Source organism: Salmo salar, chromosome 16 (assembly GCF_965601325.2).
Source record: "Salmo salar chromosome 16, fSalSal1, whole genome shotgun sequence".
In the NCBI taxonomy this organism is placed as follows: domain Eukaryota; kingdom Metazoa; phylum Chordata; class Actinopteri; order Salmoniformes; family Salmonidae; genus Salmo; species Salmo salar.
Window position 1 is genome coordinate 77,265,497 of NC_138306.1, and position 26,777 is coordinate 77,292,273.

The following is a 26,777-nucleotide window of genomic DNA, read 5'->3' on the forward strand; positions in this document are numbered from 1 at the left end:
TGCTCATGAGATATCATCATATTATATTCAACATTCATCAAATGGGCTCGCTCTGCAAATGGTCGTTCCAGAGCCATTAGACTACTGTGAGGCGCAGTCAACAATTCTTCAATATGCCCAATCAGTCGTCGGTTGTTGGAGTTTTATCTTGATGGTTTACTCCTAAAGCCTTTATTTGTCTTTGAGGAGTGTAATGCATATAGATGTGTCAAACAATAGAAGATGTTCTATTTAAAGTTATACTCATATTGTCCTTGACAACTGACTGTGAGGGGACACCACAGACTGTAGCCTGTAATGGAATTGCTTCATACTGCACCCTGGGAAAGAACAGAGTCATAACATTCTCATTCTTTCACAAGCCAATCAAAAGATACCTGCGTCAAAAACAATCTCAACATACCACTTCTCTCCCATAATCATGAATCATGATCATCTACAAACTCTGCATCGGTCTACCTTACACTGAAAATACATTTATCGTCATTTAAAATGTCACAGTTTCTTAAGCATCTATAAATCTATATAAATACTCTCAATTTCCGTACAGTGGATTGGCTAAGCTCTGAGAGGACAGAGAGAGACTTGGTGACTTTGCGTATCCTACTGCAGTTCACTGGCTGCCTGACACCAACAGTAATGATATGTCCCATAGAGAGAGACCCCAGGTACAGTGCAGAGAGAGAGAGAGAGAGAGAGAGAGAGAGAGAGAGAGAGAGAGAGAGAGAGAGAGAGAGAGAGAGAGAGAGAGAGAGAGAGAGAGAGAGAGAGAGAGAGAGAGAGAGAGAGAGAGAGAGAGAGAGAGAGAGAGAGAGAGGGCAAGGAGTGGAGGTGAATGAGCTATGGTTGAGTGAGCATAGTAGAGAGAATGAGAGCGAGAGAAATAGCCTGTAATGTGCGGTCCCGTGTGGCTCAGTTGGTAGAGCATGGTGTTTGCAACGCCAGGGTTGTGGGTTCATTTCCCAGGGGGGACCAGTATGGAGAAGACATTTTTTTTATGAAATGTATGCATTCACTACTGTAAGTCGCTCTGGATAAGAGCGTCTGCTAAATGACTAAAATGTAATGTAGAATGTAGAAATAGAGAAGGAGAAAAAGGGCGAGAGAGACAAAGCCAGGAGAGAGGAGTGATTTGGATGTGGTATAGGAAAGGAAGACAGAGAGATGAGAGGTTAGTTATAGGCCTGGTAGTGGTGGGTGGTACAGCAGGGGGTGGACACTGACTGGACAATGTGTGCCTGCATTGAATAAGACCCCAATCACATCCTGAAAGTGGATTGAGCTTCAGTGAGATCACCTTGCCTAGACCCTGCCTGGACGTGCTTCCCTGAACACCTGATCATTTGTCTGGGTCGAAGACACCCTTAACCCCCCCTCCATTCTATGTTTTCCACCACGCTCAGAGCACAAACCTTTCCTCCCTCGGTCAACACCCACTCAAAAAGTCAATGCATCGCTGTGTGTTTTCACTGATTGTACAAGAGAAGGTGTCACTCCTGTTATGATGAGAGGATTAGGACATGGTAAAGATATATCTAAGGGCTTTGTGTAAGATCCATTCCATAGACTTCCGCTGGCATTCATTTCCTTGCCTTGATCACATGGATGGAAGCCAGGGCTAGATGTCCAGGGCATCCTGTAGAACAGTGTCCTGGACTGTGAGTGGGACTGAGGGATGATAGCCAAGACTCTTGTGTGGAAAACTCATTTCTATCCTGCTTTTGAATATTGTGTTAGATCATTTACAGTCAAAAAGCTTTAACTAAGCGTGGCAGTTCCTGTTCTCCCTGTTACCCTGCCAACCCAGGTCAAGGACAAAAAAGTTGGAACACAGGAAATGTCATTAATTCAGTGTGAACGGTCACTGAGACCTTTCCTCAATGCTTGGTTTGCCAATGACACAGGGTATATGGAGAGTCCATTCTTTATACCACACGTATCAAACTCATTCCACAGAGATCCTAGTGTCTGCGTGTGTTCACTCCTCCCTTGTACATGATTGATGAATTAAGATCACTAATTAGTAAGGAACTCCCCTCACCTGGTTGTCTAGGTCTTAATTGAAAGGAAAAACTAAAAACCTGCAGACACTAAACCCTTCATGGAATGACTTTGCTACCCCTGCTTTAGACGTTAATATAGAGCTTTGGCATGCAGACAGTGTATTCTCTCCAGGCATCTGTCACCTGGCCCTCTATCCCTGTGCAACTGTCCTCTTTTATATGACACTCATCTCACACCAATTAAGCTTATAGACATATTAAAATATCCCTATTACTGTAATACTATTACTGTAAAACCCAAAGGAATGAAATCATGATGGACTACTGTCCTCTATCCTTGTCTGTCATTTTAGCCAGAGACAAAGACCCTTGATGGACCCCAGCAAGAGTAGGTGCTGATTTAGCAACAGCTAATGGGGATCCTAATAAAATACTACAATTGTCTTGTTACACAGGTATAAAGACAACTTAAGGTACATTGCTACTGTTTTTCTGATATATTTGACTTGTAATGATGTCCAAAGTAATAATCAATTAACCTCAACTTCTGACATACTGCAGTGACGTAAAGTACTTAAGTAAATATACTTTGAAGTACTACTTCTGTAGTTTTTTTTTGTTATCTGTACTTTACTATTTTTTATTTTTGACAACTTTTTATTTTACTCCACTACATTCCTAAAGAAAATAATGTACTTTTTACTCCATACATTTTCCCTGACACCCAAAAGTACTCATTACATTTTGAATGGTTAGCAGGACAGGAAAATGGTCCAAATCACGCACTTATCAAGAGAACATCCGTGGTCATCCCGTGTACTAGCTGATCTGGCAGATTCTGTAATGATTTTCGTAGGAGAAGTAGCGGAGTCAGGCGCAGGACACAGGGATGAGTGCAAACAAAACGTTTTACTCAAAACCATAATCCAACTTCTCCCACAGCAATAAAACATGGCTGGGAGAAACACCTCCAACAATACAAAACAGAAACAATCACAGACAAGACAAACAGGAAAGCCAGAGGGTTAAATAATGAACATAATCAGGGAATATGAAACAGGAGTGTATAATTAAGACAAAACCAAACGAACAGGGAAACATCGATCGGTGGTTACTAGTAAGCCGTGATGTCGATCGCCGAACGCCGCCCGAACAAGGAGAGGGGCCGACTTCGGCGGAAGTCGTGACAGATTCACTAAACACAAATGCTTTGCTTGTAAATTATGTCTGAGTGTTGGAGTGTGCCCCTGGCTATCCGTAAATTTTAAAAACAAGAAAATCGTGCCGTCTGGTTTGCTTAATATAAGGAATTTAAAATGATTTATACTTTTACTTTTGACAGTTAAGTATTTTTAAAACCAAATACTTTTAGACTTTTACTCTAGTAGTATTTTACTGGGTGATTTTCTCTTTTATTTGAGTCATTTTCTATTAAGGTATCTTTACTTTTACTCAAGTATGACAATTGGGTACTTTTTGCACCACTGACATACTGTACGTTTGTATTTCCTGTTCAATCCCATACAGCAACTAGTGATAGTTGTGTTTGTTTTGATTGGTCTTGTACTGATTGTATTGTGTTGATGTTGTTATTTTGCTATATGTTGTATTGTATTGTGTTGATGTTGTTATTTTGCTATATGTTGTATTGTGTTGATGTTGTTATTTTGCTATATGTTGTATTGTGTTGATGTTGTTATTTTGCTTTATGCTGTATTGTATTGTGTTGATGTTGTTATTTTGCTATATGCTGTATTGTATTGTGTTGATGTTGTTATTTTGCTATATGTTGTATTGTGTTGATGTTGTTATTTTGCTATATGTTGTATTGTATTGATGTTGTTATTTTGCTATATGTTGTATTGTATTGTGTTGATGTTGTTATTTTGCTATATGTTGTATTGTGTTGATGTTGTTATTTTGCTATATGTTGTATTGTATTGTGTTGATGTTGTTATTTTGCTATATGTTGTATTGTGTTGATGTTGTTATTTTGCTATATGTTGTATTGTATTGTGTTGATGTTGTTATTTTGCTATATGTTGTATTGTATTGTGTTGATGTTGTTATTTTGCTTTATGCTGTATTGTATTGTGTTGATGTTGTTATTTTGCTATATGCTGTATTGTATTGTGTTGATGTTGTTATTTTGCTATATGTTGTATTGTGTTGATGTTGTTATTTTGCTATATGCTGTATTGTATTGTGTTGATGTTGTTATTTTGCTATATGTTGTATTGTGTTGATGTTGTTATTTTGCTATATGTTGTATTGTATTGATGTTGTTATTTTGCTATATGTTGTATTGTATTGTGTTGATGTTGTTATTTTGCTATATGTTGTATTGTGTTGATGTTGTTATTTTGCTATATGTTGTATTGTATTGTGTTGATGTTGTTATTTTGCTATATGTTGTATTGTGTTGATGTTGTTATTTTGCTATATGTTGTATTGTATTGTGTTGATGTTGTTATTTTGCTTTATGTTGTATTGTATTGTGTTGATGTTGTTATTTTGCTATATGTTGTATTGTCTTGATGTTGTTATTTTGCTATATGTTGTATTATATTGTGTTGATGTTGTTATTTTGCTTTATGTTGTATTGTATTGTGTTTATGTTGTTATTTTGCTATATGCTGTATTGTATTGTGTTGATGTTGTTATTTTGCTATATGTTGTATTGTCTTGATGTTGTTATTCTGCTATATGTTGTATTGTATTGTGTTGATGTTGTTATTTTGCTTTATGCTGTATTGTATTGTGTTGATGTTGTTATTTTGCTTTATGCTGTATTGTATTGTGTTGATGTTGTTATTTTGCTATATGTTGTATTGTATTGTGTTGATGTTGTTATTTTGCTATATGTTGTATTGTATTGTGTTGATGTTGTTATTTTGCTATATGTTGTATTGTATTGTGTTGGTGTTGTTATTTTGCTTTATGCTGTATTGTATTGTGTTGATGTTGTTATTTTGCTATATGTTGTATTGTATTGTGTTGATGTTGTTATTTTGCTATATGTTGTATTGTATTGTGTTGATGTTGTTATTTTGCTATATGTTGTATTGTATTGTGTTGATGTTGTTATTTTGCTATATGTTGTATTGTATTGTGTTGATGTTGTTATTTTGCTATATGTTGTATTGTGTTGATGTTGTTATTTTGCTATATGTTGTATTGTATTGTGTTGATGTTGTTATTTTGCTATATGTTGTATTGTATTGTGTTGATGTTGTTATTTTGCTATATGTTGTATTGTATTGTGTTGGTGTTGTTATTTTGCTATATGTTGTATTGTATTGTGTTGATGTTGTTATTTTGCTTTATGCTGTATTGTATTGTGTTGATGTTGTTATTTTGCTATATGTTGTATTGTATTGTGTTGATGTTGTTATTTTGCTATATGTTGTATTGTATTGTGTTGATGTTGTTATTTTGCTATATGCTGTATTGTATTGTGTTGATGTTGTTATTCTGCTATATGTTGTATTGTGTTGATGTTGTTATTTTGCTATATGTTGTATTGTATTGTGTTGATGTTGTTATTTTGCTATATGTTGTATTGTATTGTGTTGATGTTGTTATTTTGCTATATGTTGTATTGTATTGTGTTGATGTTGTTATTTTGCTATATGCTGTATTGTATTGTGTTGATGTTGTTATTTTGCTATATGTTGTATTGTGTTGATGTTGTTATTTTGCTTTATGCTGTATTGTATTGTGTTGATGTTGTTATTTTGCTATATGTTGTATTGTATTGTGCTGATGTTGTTATTTTGCTATATGTTGTATTGTATTGTGTTGATGTTGTTATTTTGCTATATGTTGTATTGTATTGTGTTGATGTTGTTATTTTGCTATATGTTGTATTGTGTTGATGTTGTTATTTTGCTTTATGCTGTATTGTATTGTGTTGATGTTGTTATTCTGCTATATGTTGTATTGTATTGTGTTGATGTTGTTATTTTGCTATATGTTGTATTGTATTGTGTTGATGTTGTTATTTTGCTATATGTTGTATTGTATTGTGTTGATGTTGTTATTTTGCTATATGTTGTATTATATTGTGTTGATGTTGTTATTTTGCTATATGTTGTATTGTATTGTGTTGATGTTGTTATTCTGCTATATGTTGTATTGTATTGTGTTGATGTTGTTATTTTGCTATATGTTGTATTGTATTGTGTTGATGTTGTTATTTTGCTATATGTTGTATTGTATTGTGTTGATGTTGTTATTTTGCTATATGTTGTATTGTATTGTGTTGATGTTGTTATTTTGCTATATGTTGTATTGTATTGTGTTGATGTTGTTATTTTGCTATATGTTGTATTGTGTTGATGTTGTTATTTTGCTATATGTTGTATTGTATTGTGTTGATGTTGTTATTTTGCTATATGTTGTATTGTATTGTGTTGATGTTGTTATTTTGCTATATGTTGTATTGTATTGTGTTGATGTTGTTATTTTGCTATATGTTGTATTATATTGTGTTGATGTTGTTATTTTGCTATATGTTGTATTGTATTGTGTTGATGTTGTTATTCTGCTATATGTTGTATTGTATTGTGTTGATGTTGTTATTTTGCTATATGTTGTATTGTATTGTGTTGATGTTGTTATTTTGCTATATGTTGTATTGTATTGTGTTGATGTTGTTATTTTGCTATATGTTGTATTGTATTGTGTTGATGTTGTTATTTTGCTATATGTTGTATTGTGTTGATGTTGTTATTTTGCTATATGTTGTATTGTATTGTGTTGATGTTGTTATTTTGCTATATGTTGTATTGTATTGTGTTGATGTTGTTATTTTGCTATATGTTGTATTGTATTGTGTTGATGTTGTTATTTTGCTATATGTTGTATTGTATTGTGTTGATGTTGTTATTTTGCTTTATGCTGTATTGTATTGTGTTGATGTTGTTATTTTGCTATATGTTGTATTGTATTGTGTTGATGTTGTTATTTTGCTATATGTTGTATTGTATTGTGTTGATGTTGTTATTTTGCTTTATGCTGTATTGTATTGTGTTGATGTTGTTATTTTGCTTTATGCTGTATTGTATTGTGTTGATGTTGTTATTTTGCTATATGTTGTATTGTATTGTGTTGATGTTGTTATTTTGCTATATGTTGTATTGTATTGTGTTGATGTTGTTATTTTGCTATATGCTGTATTGTATTGTGTTGATGTTGTTATTTTGCTATATGTTGTATTGTGTTGATGTTGTTATTTTGCTTTATGCTGTATTGTATTGTGTTGATGTTGTTATTTTGCTATATGTTGTATTGTATTGTGCTGATGTTGTTATTTTGCTATATGTTGTATTGTATTGTGTTGATGTTGTTATTTTGCTATATGTTGTATTGTATTGTGTTGATGTTGTTATTTTGCTATATGTTGTATTGTGTTGATGTTGTTATTTTGCTTTATGCTGTATTGTATTGTGTTGATGTTGTTATTCTGCTATATGTTGTATTGTATTGTGTTGATGTTGTTATTTTGCTATATGTTGTATTGTATTGTGTTGATGTTGTTATTTTGCTATATGTTGTATTGTATTGTGTTGATGTTGTTATTTTGCTATATGTTGTATTGTATTGTGTTGATGTTGTTATTTTGCTATATGTTGTATTGTATTGTGTTGATGTTGTTATTTTGCTTTATGCTGTATTGTATTGTGTTGATGTTGTTATTTTGCTATATGTTGTATTGTATTGTGTTGATGTTGTTATTTTGCTATATGTTGTATTGTATTGTGTTGATGTTGTTATTTTGCTATATGCTGTATTGTATTGTGTTGATGTTGTTATTTTGCTATATGTTGTATTGTGTTGATGTTGTTATTTTGCTATATGTTGTATTGTATTGTGTTGATGTTGTTATTTTGCTTTATGCTGTATTGTATTGTGTTGATGTTGTTATTTTGCTATATGTTGTATTGTATTGTGTTGATGTTGTTATTTTGCTTTATGCTGTATTGTATTGTGTTGATGTTGTTATTTTGCTTTATGCTGTATTGTATTGTGTTGATGTTGTTATTTTGCTTTATGCTGTATTGTATTGTGTTGATGTTGTTATTTTGCTTTATGTTGTATTGTATTGTGTTGATGTTGTTATTTTGCTATATGTTGTGTTGTATTGTGTTGATGTTGTTATTTTGCTATATGTTGTATTGTATTGTGCTGATGTTGTTATTTTGCTTTATGCTGTATTGTATTGTGTTGATGTTGTTATTTTGCTATATGTTGTATTGTGTTGATGTTGTTATTTTGCTATATGTTGTATTGTATTGTGTTGATGTTGTTATTTTGCTATATGTTGTATTGTGTTGTGTTGATGTTGTTATTTTGCTATATGTTGTATTGTATTGTGTTGATGTTGTTATTTTGCTATATGTTGTATTATATTGTGTTGAAGTTGTTATTTTGCTATATGCTGTATTGTATTGTGTTGATGTTGTTATTTTGCTATATGTTGTATTGTGTTGATGTTGTTATTTTGCTTTATGCTGTATTGTATTGTGTTGATGTTGTTATTTTGCTTTATGTTGTATTATATTGTGTTGATGTTGTTATTTTGCTATATGTTGTATTGTATTGTGTTGATGTTGTTATTTTGCTTTATGCTGTATTGTATTGTGTTGATGTTGTTATTTTGCTATATGTTGTGTTGTATTGTGTTGATGTTGTTATTTTGCTATATGTTGTATTGTATTGTGTTGATGTTGTTATTTTGCTATATGTTGTATTGTATTGTGTTGATGTTGTTATTTTGCTATATGTTGTATTGTGTTGATGTTGATGTTGTTATTTTGCTTTATGCTGTATTGTATTGTGTTGATGTTGTTATTCTGCTATATGTTGTATTGTGTTGATGTTGTTATTTTGCTATATGTTGTATTGTATTGTGTTGATGTTGTTATTCTGCTATATGTTGTATTGTGTTGATGTTGTTATTTTGCTATATGTTGTATTGTATTGTGTTGATGTTGTTATTCTGCTATATGTTGTATTGTATTGTGTTGATGTTGTTATTTTGCTATATGTTGTATTGTATTGTGTTGATGTTGTTATTCTGCTATATGTTGTATTGTCTTGATGTTGTTATTTTGCTTTATGCTGTATTGTATTGTGTTGATGTTGTTATTTTGCTTTATGTTGTATTGTGTTGATGTTGTTATTTTGCTTTATGCTGTATTGTATTGTGTTGATGTTGTTATTCTGCTATATGTTGTATTGTGTTGATGTTGTTATTTTGCTTTATGCTGTATTGTATTGTGTTTATGTTGTTATTTTGCTTTATGCTGTATTGTATTGTGTTGATGTTATTTTGCTTTATGCTGTATTGTATTGTGTTCATGTTCACAGGGCTCCCTTGAGAATGAGACCCTGGTCTCAATGGTTACCCCCCTTTCTAAATCAAAGTTTCAAAAAATCAAAAGAAATGAATTTGATAGATACTGTCTTCTTCTCCTGCATCGCTAGGCCCTCTAGTGGTATCTCCTAGACATACAAGATGAAACATTCAAGATGAGACATTCAAGATGAGATTATTCAACTTGAGACATTCAAGATGATACCATCAAGATGAGACATTCAAGATGATACCATCAGGATGAGACATTCAATGAGACATTCAAGATAAGACATTCAGGATGATACCATCAAGATGAGATATTCAAGAAGAGACATTCAAGATGATACCATCAGGATGAGACATTCAATGAGACATTCAAAATGAGACATTCAAGGTGAGACATTCAAGATGTTACCATCAAGATGAGACATTCAGGATGATACCATCAAGATTAGACATTCAGGATGATACCATCAAGATGAGACATTCAGGATGATACCATCAAGATGAGACATTCAGGGTGATACCATCAAGATGAGACAATCGAGATGAGACATTCAGGATGATACCATCACGATGAGACATTCAGGATGATACCATCAATATGAGACATTCAAGATGATACCATCAAGTTGAGACACTCAGGATGATACCATCAATATGAGACATTCAGGATGATACCATCAAAATGAGACATTCAGGATGATACCATCAAGATTAGACATTCAGGATGAGACAATCGAGATGAGACATTCAGGATGATACCATCAATATAAGACATTCAAGATGATACCATCAAGATGAGACATTCAGGGTGATACCATCAAGATGAGACAATCGAGATGAGACATTCAGGATGATACCATCAATATGACACATTCAAGATGAAACCATCAAGTTGAGACATTCAGGGTGATACCATCAATATGAGACATTCATGATGAGACATTCAGGATGATACCATCAATATGAGACATTCAAGATGATACCATCAAGTTGAGACATTCAGGGTGATACCATCAATATGAGACATTCATGATGAGACATTCAGGATGATACCATCAATATGATGAGACAATCGAGATGAGACATTCAGGATGATACCATCAATATGACACATTCAAGATGAAACCATCAAGTTGAGACATTCAGGGTGATACCATCAATATGAGACATTCATGATGAGACATTCAGGATGATACCATCAATATGAGACATTCAAGATGATACCATCAAGTTGAGACATTCAGGGTGATACCATCAATATGAGACATTCATGATGAGACATTCAGGATGATACCATCAATATGAGACATTCAAGATGATACCATCAAGTTGAGACACTCAGGATGATACCATCAATATGAGACATTCAGGATGATACCATCAAAATGAGACATTCAGGATGATACCATCAAGATTAGACATTCAGGATGAGACAATCGAGATGAGACATTCAGGATGATACCATCAATATAAGACATTCAAGATGATACCATCAAGATGAGACATTCAGGGTGATACCATCAAGATGAGACAATCGAGATGAGACATTCAGGATGATACCATCAATATGACACATTCAAGATGAAACCATCAAGTTGAGACATTCAGGGTGATACCATCAATATGAGACATTCATGATGAGACATTCAGGATGATACCATCAATATGAGACATTCAGGCCATCGATCACCATCAAGCATTCAGCCACATTCACATCATGAGACATTCAAGATGTGACATTCAAGATAAGACATTCAGGATGATACCATCAATATGAGACATTTAGGATGATACTATCAAGATGAGATATTCAACATGAGATGAGACACTCAAGAAGACATACAAGATGGCATGTATGCCACTGACAGCAACATTTTTGCCACTGGCAGTAATATTTTAATGGGCAACACAGAAAAACCAAGCCCCTTTTGATATCATTGAAGATCAAAATGATACAAGACAAACCATGGTTCACAAGAAGAAAAAAAACTTTATTCATTTTCATACTTACAAACAATTTCAAAAGTAACCTAAATAATGAAATTACTTCAACCTAAGATAGATTTGCTCATTGCAAATAATCCAACTGAAAATATATACCAAGCTCCGTTACATTTTCCTAAATAAGCAAAATATACAGGAGCAAAAACTGAAAAAAATATTGCATTTATTTTTTCAATTTTTGTTGCTGCCGCCGCCCAGAAAGGAAGGAAATCAAGAAGCAACAATGAGTTGTAAATACATGACAAACTTTCCTTGTATTATATGCACAAGAAAAAATACAAATAATAATTGCACATCATTCCCTTATTATTGCATCAGTTGCATTTGAGTCTGTTTCAGTAGGTGTGTATACTCAGTCATATACGCCAGTGTAAATACAGTTTCAATACACTGTAACAACATATGGATATTGAAGTTATTGAAATCACATTGGCATCACTATTTCAACAATTCAATATTCCTGCCTAGTCTGAATGCAATCGATGATGAGAAGCTGAACAGTTCTAAAAAGCGAGCTTGCCAAAAAAAAACAGACATTTTAACTTGTTTAAATGACAAACATTCCATTGAATTACAAGCTATGACAGATTTTTTTAATTAAACGAATAACACAAACCCATAATGTCAAGGCTAGCACTACTACTTAAGTTTAACATCAAAATGTAAGAATTATTGCAGAATAATAATCAACTATGCATCGTTCAGTACATCAGTACAGCATTTGGTCCATTGACATATCACGTTTATATGATGAAAGCGGTTGAAATTAGACCCAAAGTCAGGCTCAGCATATTGAAACCAAAACAAGGAGTTAAATGAAACAAACCAATCTTACAGAATGAAAATCCAGGATGGTTTTTACTGTACTTGAAACCAGTTGGACAGTAAATTAATGACCTGTGTTGAGAGGATAGCATTCAACGGCTGTTCATATGCATCAGTGCTGAATATGACCTCAGCCCAAGCTTGCAAACATGACATGTCACAACTGCCTATACTTTGAATAAGCTTGAGAATTGTTATGAAGGGAATTTTACATGTTTAATCCAAGCAAATATAGCCGAAACCTACCCTGAAATTCAATACAGTACACAAAAACAAAAAAAACGAGCTTAAATATCATGATCAACCAAAAAATACATTATAACGCATCAACAAACAATAAATAGAATTGCAATTTTTGTTTCTTAAATCATCACTTAAAACGAGCAACATGACTTTGTCATCTAATCTGTTGACATCATCGTAAAAGCATAATGACATTCAAAACCTAAAGCATTAAATAAACAATATTATAATAAAAATAACATGATGGATGAACAATCGCGAATGTGGCGGCATGGGAGTAAACACGTCCGCCCAGGCCCCACGGGTTCCCCCATGAACCCCAGAACATTCCATGGCCCATAAACATTTGGCTCCATCCAAACACCTATGGCCACGTCCCAATAATATCAAACAGCTTCCTCTCCTGGTCTCCTTTCCTTCAAGAGTAGTACATTGAAGCCTCTTTTATCTGTCGTGGACATGGGAGTGAAGGAGACGACGAAAGGAAGCCAACTAAGAGAATTTGGACACAGCAATAGTCTTAAGTCCAACTAATTCCTCACACACTAGAGGCAGTCCACAGTATAATGAAGAGTTGAATTGTCTATTGCATGAGCGTAGCATAGCTGACTATGTGGTCACCCACAGTAGTCTTGGTTAAGAAATCGAGTAAACAATCATTTTAGTGTTCAGTCAGTTAGGATACAGTTTTTTAGCCACTGATGATTCTTTTCTTGAGTAATTTCCTTTCATGCTTCTTAAATACTATAAATAGGGTTCCTGGAGGATGTGAGGGAGAGTTATTCATTTGGGGTAGTAGTAGGACTAGACGTGAATGGCAAAAAAAAACTCATGAAAATAATTGCGGAAAAGGTTTGGAGCATTGGAGGCTGGTGGGAGGAGCTATAGGAGGACGGGCTCATTGTAATGGCTGGAATGGAAGAAATGGAACGGTATCAAACACATCAAAGATATGGAAACCACACATTTGATTAACCATTAATTCCATTCCAGCCATTACAATGAGCCCATCCTCTAATAGCTCCTCCCATCAGCACTAACATAGCAACACCATAGGAACACTTACACCGAACTGGAATACTCAAATACATACAATACATTACTGAACACATGCAGTATAAGTCATAATGTAAAATACAAGAAATGAACATAGAAAGGAGGGCTCTAGGAGTGATACCATTGGCTCAAAGAGGTCATGTGATGCAGCAAAATGTTATGGGTAGAGATCGGATTAGTAAGTAGATCATTTTAAGGATCCGAATAGGGGTAAAAATAGAACGATTAAATTGACCTAAAAATACCTCTTCTGAAAAGAGCATCATAAAGTAATCGTTGGGCTACATCCCACCATACTGTGCCGATAGCATCACCCAGCACCTAGAAAATGGAACAGTAGCATTTTTTTTACAATGTTTTTACACTTTTACATTTTTTTTAAAACATTTTTTTTAAAACTGATATTGAAATCCTATTTTGTAACACTAGCAGAGAGCGATAGAGAGAGATAATTCAGAATAACACAATTTGATCCTAATGAACGTTCAACATGCTTCAACACTTGTCTAAAGGTCTAAAATCAACAAAACAAAGACATTACTTATTTTTCCAGTTTCTCCGAAAGCAACAGCTCTCTTATTAGAGAGCGATCGTGGTGGTAAGCTGGAGGGTCAAGGGAGTTGTTATCAGAGCCAGATTCATTAGTCAAGAGGGCATCATCATCAGGAGTTAGGTAGGAACATCATGTCTTCAGTGGTCAGGAGATGGAGGGAGCGGAGCAGAGGGAGTGGAGGCCGGCCGGGCTGGGTCCTTAGGATGTCGTCATGGAGGATGGGTCATTCCACATGGCCGCCACGTCTCTGAACCTGCCACAGGGTATGATGGGAAAGGGAGCACATTATTGTTTCTGTCAAATTCTTTACCTGAAGATAATGTAATAACAACAAACAGACAAACAGAGGATCCCCGGGACAACAGGCCCCTTTGTCAATTGTAATGTGTGTGTGTGTGTGTGTGTGTGTGTGTGTGTGTGTGTGTCTGCCAGGACTCTGACCTTGCGTTGATGAGGTACTGGGCCAGGCTGATGTTGGCGGGGGTTCCTGTGATGGTGATCTGGCGCTCCGATGACCCTTCCATGGCGTTAGCAATTTTGATCTGCGCCCCAGACATCTGTCGGATCTCGTTGATTTTGGTTCCCTGGCGCCCGATTATGCAGCCTATTAGCTGGGAAGAAGAGGCGGAGGGACTTAAAACAGGGGAATAGCAAAGTCTGAATGGAATGCATACAAAGTCATACGCACCATGACACCCTGACCCCTTTTTTCAGTTGTTCTATTTTTACAAATATATCCATGGTGGTACATGCAAGCATTTGAAAACTTTTTGTTGAAATATTGACTGACTATTGGTGAAATCAAAGCTCCATGGTCCCCGTACTCACATCATTGGGAATGGTGAGTTCATGAGTACTGGCCTGGTTACTGGCATCCAGACCTGCTGTATGGGAGAGAGAGAGACAGAGAGGGGACACGGCATAAAATAGAGTTTTGCACGGGAGGGTGACGTACGCTGTGAGCGACAGTTATCTTTGGAGACCTATAGTCGGAACCCTGATTGGAGATGCTGCTGCAGAGGTCTTGAGAGAGCAGCCTGTGGCTTCTCCTTCTCTGTTGAAAAGGGGGTTCGTTCTCAAACCAGAGGAGATTTGCCCGCCGACCCAGATAAAACTAACTCGGAAGGACCAACATCTTAAAGGCGCTACAAAAGCAGATTCAAAAAATAAACCAAATATTTGAAAAACTACAAATAAAACGTCAACGTCAACAAGAGCAACCACCAGGTGGCCATGTCACCGGAAGCGCAGCACAAAGAACGACAGGAAGAGAATGGACAGAGAAAGACAGATAGAGGAAGAGAGAGAGAAAGAGGAGGAAGTGTGTGTGTGTGTCTCTACAGGTAAAAAAAGAGAAGGAGATTTGGTGGAGGGTGGTTCTCGTGTAGGTGGGTACGTACCGGGGAAGGCAGGGGTGGTCTGTCCAAGGGGATTAAAGGGGGTTTGCTGCATAGCCAACTGGTGGAGCTTGGTCAACTGCTGAGGGGGGTAGGAGGGACAGCAGAGCTATGAGGGCATCGTTAAAACACACACACACACACAGGTCAGGTCTGTCACCAAGAAAAGTACAAGAAGAAAGACAGGATTCAGGAGAAGCAGTGACACAGATAGGAGGAGAGAGAGAGAGAAAGAAGAAAAGGAAACTCATAGAGGACTTGGCCCGAGTCGGTGAAGAAAGGATGCCTCTATGTGTTTGGATGGTGCCATGTGAAATTTAGTTCATGGATGTCTGTGTCTGAAACACTTTGACCCAATGTGGCGTTATCAAACATACCATGTCCTTTTGACTACTTTGAGGTATTCCTTGAAATTGACCTCCTCCTCTCTGAAGAAATACTGCACTTAGCTTTCACGTTCCTCACTTGAGCAACCGGTATCCTTATTATTCTGGGTGATGGATAAGGAAATAACTGTTTTCTTTCTGTGTCCCTCTGCTAGCTTTCCTACAGACTAATGTCCTATGAAGTTTGGCTCCAAACGGAGGACAGAGGTTGTGAGTAATTTCAGATTTGAAAGAGACAGAAATTACTTTTCAGAATTGGTAGTATTAATATTATGGGTTAATATTAATAGGATTGGACACAGAGAGAGTAGAGTGTAGAGAGAAGACTGCCTCATGGAATTAGAACTCACGTCAGGGTGAGGGATGGCGTATTGTCCCTGAATGGTGTAAGCCTGGAAGGAGAGGAGGGAGAAACATACAATGCTATTAGAATCTGCTGATGGAAGTGGCTAAATCAGCGTTTCCCAAACTCGGTCCTCGGACCCCAAGGGGTGAACATTTTGTTTTTGCCCTAACACTACACAGCTGATTCAATTGATCAAAGCTGGATGATTAGTTGATTATTTGAATCAGCTGTGTTGTGCTAATGCAAAAACCAAAGCGTGCACCCCTTGGGGTCCTGGGGACCGAGTTTGGGAAAGTCTGTGTACTTCCACTATACCTCCACTAGGGGCAGTAGTGGTCTACATCAGTGACCCCACATCTATCAGAGTCATATTCACTGATTCTAGTCACTTGATAACTCTTTCAGTATTCTCTTAGCAGGGTTGGGCCAATTCCATTTCAATTCCAGTCAATGCAGAAGGTAAACCAAATTCCAATTCCACATTTCCCTCATTGAAAAGCATTTAAGAGAATTGGAATTAGAATTTCAGTGTACTTCCTGAAGTGACTAGAATTTAAATGGAATAGACCCCAACCCTGTCTTAGTATTATCTCGTATGGCAATCAATCAATTCATGTCAAAATTAAACATACAATGCTAGCAAAAAAAGATCTATGAGCAACCATGAAAAACAGTTCAGATATCATATCCCTTGTACTGAGGTGAATACTGAACACAACTGTCTACTTCAGTCTCTGACCACTTATGTGGCTCCATTTTTGCAAGTCACCATTTGTGAAACTTGAGATAATGTCATAATGTCATATTACAGGCCATTATTCCTAACGAAATGTGATATAATATCTGTTGAAGGGAGTTGGATAAACAATGGGAGCTTGCACATGAATACTTTACTGACGTACTAAACATGTTACTGATCATTTCCTTGGGTAGTAGGGCAGTTTATTTATTTTTTAGAAAAAGAATGTGGTAGGCATAGAACTAATTTTACTATTTTATTTACAATAATAACTGCTCTCTTTAATCATATTGCAAGCTCCTCCATTGTCCTCTCGACTCCCTCTCTAGTTCTTCACCCCTCACATCAATCAGGTTCAGGGAGTGGCTACGGTGAGGGCTGGGGAGAGATGTGATTGGAGGAAGGAGTCGAGGACCCACTGTCAGGGGAATGTGATTGGACCTAATTGATGTGTGCTCATCGGGGTTCACAGCGTGATAATGGGGTCAGCATTGGGCTGAATTCCATTTCAACTCCAGCCAGCACAGCAACTCCATCCAACATCCAACATATTTTTGGATCATGTTTAGGATCAAGTCCTGAGTCAACTGGCGCTGAAATGGCAGCTAGCCCAGTTCTGATGGTGGTAGTGGTGATGGTGGTGGTGATGATATCATGCTAGCAGAGGCAGTGGCAGTGGTGAGGAGGTGAGTGATAAAACCTGGAAGTGACACTAACAGGCAGTGGCTGGTGCTGCAGTAAGAGGCTGAGGTTGGCAGTGGAGGCCCCCAGCGGGTCGGCTCTTACCTGGCCACCTGAAAAAATGACGGGGGTGGAGGCAGGCTTGGGGCGGTAGGGGATAGTGGCACCTTTCGGTGGGGACTGAGGAGAGGGAGGAGAGGGGAAGAGGAGTAGAGAGAGTGTTAGAGCAGTGGGATGAGGGATACAGTACAGAGAGAGATAGAGAGAGAGAAAGACAGAGACAGAGAGAGACAGAGAGAGCGAGAGAGAGACAGAGAGAGCGTGAGAGAAAGAGAGACAGAGAGAGAAACAGAGAGAGACAGAGATACAGAGAGACACAGAGAGAGAGACAGAGAGACAGAGAGAGCGAGAGAGAGAGAGAGAGACAGAGAGACAGAGAGAGACAGAGATAGAGAGAGAGAGACAGAGAGGCAGAGAGAGAGAGCGCGGGAGAGAGACAGAGAGAGAGACAGAGAGAGAGAGAGAGAGAGAGAGAGAGAGAGGACAAAGAGAGAGAGAAAGAGAGAGAGAGAGGGAGAGAAAGAAAGAAAGAAAGAAAGAAAGAAAGAAGAAAGAAAGAAAGAAAGAAAGAAAGAAAGAAAGAAAGAAAGAAAGAAAGAAAGAAAGAAAGAAAGAAAGAAAGAAAGAAAGAAAGAAAGAAAGAAAGAAAGAAGAGAAGACAGGAAGAGGTTTTGTAGACTGAGGAACAGTGCCTTGGGAGAAGACAGTCTGTGACGCTCACTACATCACACTATTGTTCTTTACTGTGGATGCATGCAGTGACATGAAATAGGTGTTGTGTATAAGAGCACACTGACAACTGAAATCACATGATTTTACCTCATAGGTCAGCTATATCATTGCAACCTGGGAAGCCATCATCTACAACATTGTTATAATCATTTTGTCCCATGGTCTATACCGACCAAGATCCTAATTCCTTCCTTAGATGTTTGAGACGGTAAAAACAATTGTACATCCACGTTTTACGTTCTAGCTGACTCCTAAGGTCTGTGTGAATGTATTTTTCCTGTGTATTCCCGGAAGGACTGCATCAGACCCTCCTCCTTCATCCCTCCATACTCTACCTCTAGCATGACAACACAGATCTGCTTGACACACTGGATAATGGCTTCCGGGGCTCCTGAGATGGTGACTGCTCGTTCAGTGGAGTTGGGCAGCATGTCCCCTGCGACCTGTACCTGAGCACCTGTGGACTGAAGTGGGAAGACTGTTATTGAGCATGTGTACTGTGTAAGGTGCAATGAATAATAGCTGGCCCTCAAGCCGGATAGGAACGATTCCTAAACAAACTACTAATAAGAATGTAAAGGCTGTATATGCATTTTCTTGCCAATTAATCACTAACTAACTAATAAATTGTCAATTAAATTCAATCAATCATTATCACTAATTATGTCCTTCTTTACCTCTCTCATTTCTTTGATCTTGGAGCCTCCTTTCCCTATGAGGGAGCCACATTGGCTGGCTGGGACCACCAGACGCAGAGTGACAGGGGGCTTGCTGGTGGCTGGACTGTTGCTCATAGAGTTGATTATATCCTGGGAAGAAACCATAAAGATCATATTAGCATAATAGTATTGTATTAAAATACCTGGTGTAACAGAATTGTAAAACAGCCACAGAATTGTAAAACAGCCGTTGTAAAATGAAGCACGACCAAGAGGGGATTGAGGGGAATATGTATGCTAGATACCTCTTCAAACTTGTATGCGATCATGGCGAAGGCCTTGAAGATGGCATCTGTGGGTCCGGTGATGGTAACTATCCTCTCTGGGCAGTTTCCCTCAGAGATGTTGATGCGTGCACCGCTCTGTGGATCAAACAGTAGACACGGTTAGATAAATAAAGTAGGTCATGAAGTACTAAATAGAATACTATCCATTTAATATGCATTCTTAAACTGGGTAAGGTGCATTATCGGATACATACTGCACTTACCTCTTCACGCATCTTCTTCACTGTCTCTCCTTTCTGAAAAGACAGACAACAGACAGACAAGAAACAGACAACAGACAGACGACAGTTAAAACATCGGAGTGACGTCACATTAAAAAAATGTCCTCATTTTAAAACTGTTTTGTAATATTCATATGATTGTGATGTGTCTATGAACATGATAGTTACCTTTCCAATGATGCTTCCAACCTCCTGCAAAGGAACGGAGGTTCAACAACAGTTAGCATCAACGTCCAATTCAATACATGACAGAAACTATCCCAAAAACCTTGAGAAGCGACCTCTCCTCGTCTCCCTCACAACCACAGATCTAAAAACACTTGATAGACAGTAACCTATCCAGCCCATTCAGCCAACGGTGGTCGTGAAGGAAAGGAGATAAGGAGATAAGGAAAGTAAGCCATATGAGAGTATTGGAACCAAAATAAAGGAAACTATCTGAGAGTATTGGAACCCAGCCGGTGTGTACTGTACCTTGCCGTGCATCAGAAGCCTGATGGTGAGGGTGACGTTGAGGCCTCCTTCGCCTGGCTGCTGCACCTTGGGTGGTTCCATGTTGGGATTGGATGTGAAGGAAGGGGTGTGGTCACGTAAAAGATGAGTCCCAGGGCCAATGAGAGTGTGATGGAACAGCCAGCCAACCAGTCACCTGCAAGACAAGAAGGATGAGACACGACCACTCAATATTAGGCCCACTGGAAACAGAGATACCAAACTACCACTGGATAACATTGATGGATATCATCTTTGAATGAACCTGCTCATGGATACCATTCGAGTTCTGTTCAGACAGGAAGAGTTTTATAGACTGAGTGGAGGACAGTGCTTTAACTCTGGAGGACAATCTTTAACTCTGGGATCTTAATTTGACCTATATTGTCGCAGCAAAAGAATCCTGCAGCAACAGGATTTGAATGTTTACTCCATAATGTTGCTTGATCAGTGGTTAGGCTATTAGCTGGCCAAAAGTAGCCTACATGAAAAGTGCAATACTGTTAATATAACTGTGTGTTAGTGTGGGTTTTCAGTGAATTCATGTAAATTACGAAACTCACCTGCATTTCCTGCGGTGCAGGAAAATTCTGAGCAACAAAAGGGTGATCAAATTAAGATCCTACACCTGTACATCACAAAAGTATAGGGACAGGGAAGGCCATAATCCCTGAACCCAGAACTAAATGAGCTAAGGCTGTCATAAGAGACTAGGAAGGCCATAACAGTGTTGGTTGGTTGGTTAGTTGTAGCTCCATTTCATGTTGTTTGACCTTTTTTTATTCCTATCCAAACAAAGGATACTGATTCATGATTTCAACTGGCTGAGAAAAGATTTCCAGTTCTATGGATATAGAATGGGAAGTTGTTCATTCTAAATGTTCCATTGCCATGATGGCTGGCAACGTTCTTATTTACAATTTTAGTCATTTAGCAGACGCTCTTGTCCAGAGCGACTTACAGTAGTGAATGCATACATTTCATACATTTATTTTTATTTTTTTTTATTTTTTTTCCGTACTGGTCCCCCGTGGGAATCGTACCCACAACACTGGCATTGCAAACACCATGCTCTACCAACTGAGCCACACTGGACCCTTGCTTGCTAGCCAACTACGGCTCACACAGTCACGTCAAACCGTGCAAGTAGAATAACAGCAATGTTGCTGAATTCAATTTCTTTGTATATATCCATGAAAATGATGTTTGATTTCGACTGGCTGAGAAAAGATGTCCTTCTCGTCCTGACACGTTAATTCTTAATAGGACAGTGGAGATCGAATTTCAATATTGAAACAATGTTGCAAATGTCGAGAGACAGACAGCGATGTTTGGACAAACCCCTGTTATAATAAAACCCAAAAGTTAGGTTAGAAACATGGGGAAAAAAGATCAAGATGCTTTTTACAGTGGAAACCAAGTTAATGAATTGGCTGGCTGGGCTGATGAGACACTAGATGCGTAGATTTCTCCGATTTCTCAGATAGAACAGAAAACAAGATGCCCATTTTTACGTCATAGGCTTACCCCTGCTAAACTGTTTTTTTGTGTATGGCTTAGAACACATCTCAACCAATCACAATGCTTGTTTTGACCAACCCGTTGTAGGATGAAAGAAAGAGCGAGAACCAGAGGTTGTATGATAGGCCAAACGGAGAGAGTGGGAGGCCATGGGAGGTCTCTGAGATAAGGGAGGAAAGGCTTCTGCAACCAGCTGTCTCTCTCCAATCTCCCAGAGGTCAGATTACATAAAAAGCCTTAATCCGGGTTTAAGAGCCAGGCCAGTGGTGCAGGTCTGCCACAGGGCCTGGGCAGGGACAGAAATAAACCCAGTAAAACCAAGTGCAGGAAGGGGGTTGGGGGGTGGGGATGCACGTGGGGTGTGGTAGGCTGGCGGGACCGTAGCACAATGGACTGCTGGAGCCAGGGGTTACCGGGGTTATTTGGGGTATTTTGGTGATGGAACTAGATGAGAGGATGCAACCACTCTCTGTGGTATTGTAATAACAATACTGGTGTATATGTAGCTACCACTTCTGGTCTTCGTGAAGGCATACATGGTGATGGAAATGCCTTCGAATTCGGATGGGTATTTGAAGCATTCTTCAAAAGGCGGCATGCAGAAAACAAATCATATAGACTCCAATCGGGTCCACACCTCCTGAAAGCCATCATGTGTGGCTGAAATGAGAATGTATTTTCTCTTGTGTGCCTGGTGGTGTGTTTGAATAGCTCTTCTACCATCCACCACCTTCTCCCTCATCCACTGCAGCACAATAGAATTAGGTCACAGACTCATGATTCATCCATGCCCCATCCATGCCTTCCAGTCAACTTGCTTTTTATTTCAACAGCTAAATATTAGGCACCATTCTCAGACGGAACTCTATTTGAGACAGCGGCAGCATAAAAAAATGACATTTAAAATGCAAAATCCTGTTTTATCTCCAAATGTGCCTATTATGTCCCTTGGTTTGAATGATATTTAATTTAATCCCATACGCTTAACATTTGAATCTGAGCGCAATCAGTTATGTATTAGAATATATTAGAAGGGTATGCTATTTAGGACACTATACCACTGTTTTCAAGAGTGAGGCAACAGAGTGAAGGTTAATAAATGCGTCCGACCAAACACTACGTTATCAAAACCAATTGTCTGCATTCGACCAATAGTGTTTTTAAGTATATTTTCAGAGCTCTGGACAATGTATGTGTTGACCATGCTCAATCCCCTTTGTTAACAGAGTTATCACATCAACTAGTTGGAAATAAAGAAAAGGGGGAGAGAGAGAGAGAATGAGGTAGAGAGAGAGAGGGATAGAGAGAGAAAGAGGTAGAGAGAGAGAGAGAGAGAGAGAGAGAGAGAGAGAGAGGAGGGGATAGAGATAGAAAGAGGTAGAGAGAGAGAGAGAGAGAGAGAGAGAGAGAGAGAGAGAGAGAGAGAGAGAGGGATAGAGATAGAGATAGAAAGAGGTAGAGAGAGAGAGAGAGAGAGAGAGAGGGATAGAGATAGAGATAGAAAGAGGTAGAGAGAGAGAGAGAGAGAGAGAGAGAGAGAAAGAGGTAGAGGGAGAGAGAGAGAGAGAGAGAGAGAGGGGGATAGAGATAGAGATAGAAAGAGGTAGAGAGAGAGAGAGAGAGAGAGTGATAGAGAGAGAAAGAGATAGAGGGAGAGAGAGATAGAGAGAGAGAGAGAGAGAGAGAGAGAGAGAGAGAGAGAGAGAGAGAGGGATAGAGAGAGAAAGAGGTAGAGGGAGAGATAGAGAGAGAGAGAGAGAGAGAGAGAGAGAGAGAGAGAGGGATAGAGATAGAGAGAGAGAGAGAGAGAGAGGGATAGAGATAGAAAGAGGTAGAGAGAGAGAGAGAGCAAGCGAAAGAGGGATAGAGAGAGGGAGAGAGAGAGAGAGCGAGATAGAGAGAGAGATAGAGATAGAAAGAGGTAGAGAGAGAGAGAGAGAGAGAGAGAAAGAGGTAGAGTGAAAGAGAAAGAGAGAAAGTGGTAGAGAGAGAGAGGTAGAAAGAGAGAGAGAGATAGAGATAGAGATAGAAAGAGGTAGAGAGGGAGAGATAGAGAGAGAGATAGTGGAAGAGAGGTAGAGAGAGAGAGAGAGAGAGCAGTATTTCTCGTGACATCTGATGTAGTTAGTAAGTGGGTCAGAGAGAGCTATGTTGAGCTGCAGAGCTGCTGGCCTCCTCCTTTATGGTGCTCTGCTATTGAATTAATCACGCTTTACGCTCGGGTGGACAACACCGCGCACAAAATGGCTCGTCCTTTTCTTTCATCTCTCCCTTCGTCTGCTGCCCTGCCTGCCCTCAGCCCAGTGCAGAAAAGACAGCATGCTGCAGCATCACTCCTAGAGAAGAAGCCCCACTTTACATCTGCCTGTCTTTCTTTTCATTCCTTGGCTCTTTAATGTAGAGCTAACAATGGAGGATGACTCCTCTTATGTAGACCCACTGGACTATGAGTGACCGAGAATACTTTACTAAATATGAAAAGATCGCTGTCTTCAGTATCTGAAGAGGGTGGGCAGGAGAGAGCTCTGAGTGAGTACAGTCACGGCCCCCTCACTGAGACAGGTGAGACTTAAATAGAAGTGACGCCATCACTGATCACCTGAAATGATTCTGTCAGCAGTCAGGAAGGAAAGAAGAAATGGAGAGAAAGATATTTGGGACAATTGTGTGACATCACCCGGGAATTTTATTTTTTATTTATTTCACCTTTATTTAACCAGGTAGGCAAGTTGAGAACAAGTTCTCATTTACAATTGCGACCTGGCCAAGATAAAGCAAAGCAGTTTGACACATACAACAACACAGAGTTACACATGGAGTAAAACAAACATACTGTCAATAATACAGTAGAAAAATAAGTCTATATACAATGTGAGCAAATGTGGTGAGATAAGGGAGGTAAAGGCAAAAAAAAGCCATGGTGGCGAAGTACATACAATATAGCAAGTAAAACACTGGAATGGTAGGTTTGCAGTGGAAGAAAGTGCAAAGTAGAAATAGAAATAATGGGGTGCAAAGGAGCAAAAACAAATAAATAAATAAATAAATAAATACAGTAGGGGAAGAGGTAGTTGTTTGGGCTAAATTATAGATGGGCTATGTACAGGTGCAGTAATATGTTAGCTGCTCTGACAGCTGGTGCTTAAAGCTAGTGAGGGAGATGTGTTTCCAGTTTCAGAGACTTTTGTAGTTCGTTCCAGTCATTGGCAGCAGAGAACTGGAAGGAGAGGCGGCCGAAGGAGGAATTGGCTTTGGGGGTGACCAGAGAGATATACCTGCTGGAGCGCGTGCTACAGGTGGGTGCTGCTATGGTGACCAGCGAGCTGAGATAAGGGGGGACTTTACCTAGCAGTGTCTTGTAGATGACCTGGAGCCAGTGGGTTTGGCGACGAGTATGAAGCGAGGGCCAGCCAACGAGAGCATACAGGTCGCAGTGGTGGGTAATAAATGGGGCTTTGGTGACAAAACGGATGGTAGACTGCATCCAATTTATTGAGTAGGGTATTGGAGGCTATTTTGTAAATGACATCGCCGAAGTCGAGGATCGGTAGGATGGTCAGTTTTACGAGGGTATGTTTGGCAGCATGAGTGAAGGATGCTTTGTTGCGAAATAGGAAGCCGATTCTAGATTTAACTTTGGATTGGAGATGTTTGATGTGAGTCTGGAAGGAGAGTTTACAGTCTAACCAGACACCCAGGTATTTGTAGTTGCCACATATTCTAAGTCAGAACCATCCAGAGTAGTGATGCTGGACGGGCGGGCAGGTGCAGGCAGCGATCGGTTGAAGAGCATGCATTTAGTTTTACTTGTATTTAAGAGCAGTTGGAGGCCACGGAAGGAGAGTTGTATGGCATTGAAGCTTGTCTGGAGGGTTGTTAACACAGTGTCCAAAGAAGGGCCAGAAGTATACAGAATGGTGTCGTCTGCGTAGAGATGGATCAGAGACTCACCAGCAGCAAGAGCGACATCATTGATGTATACAGAGAAGAGAGTTGGCCCAAGAATTGAACCCCTGTGGCACCCCCATAGAGACTGCCAGAGGCCCGGACAACAGGCCCTCCAATTTGACCAGCTCCCACCCATGACCAGCTCTGAAACCAGATTGCATAGCGGAGAAGGTGCGGTGGGATTCGAAATGGTCGGTAATCTGTTTGTTGACTTGGCTTTCGAAGACCTTAGAAAGGCAGGGTAGGATAGATATAGGTCTGTAGCAGTTTGGGTCAAGAGTGTCCCCCCCTTTGAAGAGGGGGATGACCGCAGCTGCTTTCCAATCTTTTGGAATCTCAGATGACACGAAAGAGAGGTTGAACAGGCTAGTAATAGGGGTTGCAACAATTTCGGCAGATCATTTTAGAAAGAAAGGTTCCAGATTGTCTAGCCCGGCTGATTTGTAGGGGTCCAGATTTTGCCGCTCTTTCAGAACATCAGCTGACTGGATTTGGGAGAAGGTGAAATGGGGAAGGCTTGGGCGAGTTGCTGTGGGGGGCGCAGTGCTGTTGACTGGGGTAGGGGTAGCCAGGTGGAAAGCATGGCCAGCCGTAGAAAAATGCTTATTGAAATTCTCAATAATAGTGGATTGGGAATGGGAATGACAGACAGATGCCGCCCAGAAGCCTTGATTAGTGCTGGGCAACAGAAAGGAATGCACTGACTGGAAGTAGATCAGCACTGCAGTCTTATCATTCACTGTAGAAATGAGACAGCAATTTTCTCTGCAGTGTTGCCTCACCTTATCTGGCCTCACCGCTGCCCTTCCCTGCTTCCGGTCAGCTGTGTGTGAGTTGGTGCCTGTGCATGTGTGTACTGTATGCTTGCTCAAGCTTAGACCAAAGAGAACATGCAATCACCATCTTTAAGGTTTCCTTACTGGAGATTGGAGATTGTGTTGGAAAATATGTTTTGTTTGAACATCTCCACAAAGTCAGACTGATTATATGGAACATCAATCCAAAGGCTCTTACAGCGCACGTGAGAGAAAGACTGAGATCTGGAGGAATGGGAAAATGGAGGACAGAACTTGCAGTATAATCTAGGCCAAAGCCCCGTCATCTGTTCCGTTTTAATCCACCGAGCTAGAGATATGTCGTTATGATTTTTATATAAACCCACCATAAGCATAGACTTGTAAGCCAAAGCAGTAGA

The 26,777-nt window shown here is 38.9% G+C and overlaps 1 protein-coding gene across 14 annotated transcripts in view; it reads right to left on the reverse strand.

Annotated features, from left to right (window-relative positions):
- Positions 1 to 11,342: 11,342 nt before the first annotated feature.
- LOC106574709 (poly(rC)-binding protein 3) overlaps positions 11,343 to 26,777 on the reverse strand; it is a 37,148-nt gene continuing 21,713 nt past the window's right edge. For 2 of the 14 annotated variants that reach the window (XM_082962965.1, XM_045697880.2), the window contains 12 exons: positions 20,096 to 20,270; positions 19,790 to 19,813; positions 19,595 to 19,636; positions 19,359 to 19,475; positions 19,072 to 19,203; positions 18,730 to 18,858; positions 17,639 to 17,782; positions 16,187 to 16,228; positions 15,454 to 15,532; positions 14,882 to 14,937; positions 14,495 to 14,664; positions 11,343 to 14,306 (listed from right to left, as the gene is read on the reverse strand). In XM_082962965.1, the coding sequence (XP_082819091.1) occupies positions 14,252 to 14,306; positions 14,495 to 14,664; positions 14,882 to 14,937; positions 15,454 to 15,532; positions 16,187 to 16,228; positions 17,639 to 17,782; positions 18,730 to 18,858; positions 19,072 to 19,203; positions 19,359 to 19,475; positions 19,595 to 19,636; positions 19,790 to 19,813; positions 20,096 to 20,176 (1,071 nt within the window). In that variant the 5' untranslated portion in view covers positions 20,177 to 20,270 and the 3' untranslated portion in view covers positions 11,343 to 14,251. Of the gene's footprint in view, positions 14,307 to 14,494; positions 14,665 to 14,881; positions 14,938 to 15,453; positions 15,533 to 16,186; positions 16,229 to 17,638; positions 17,783 to 18,729; positions 18,859 to 19,071; positions 19,204 to 19,358; positions 19,476 to 19,594; positions 19,637 to 19,789; positions 19,814 to 20,095; positions 20,271 to 26,777 lie in introns of those variants that run through there. The other 12 variants (XM_045697892.2, XM_045697891.2, XM_045697881.2 and 9 more) reach the window with 12 other exon arrangements.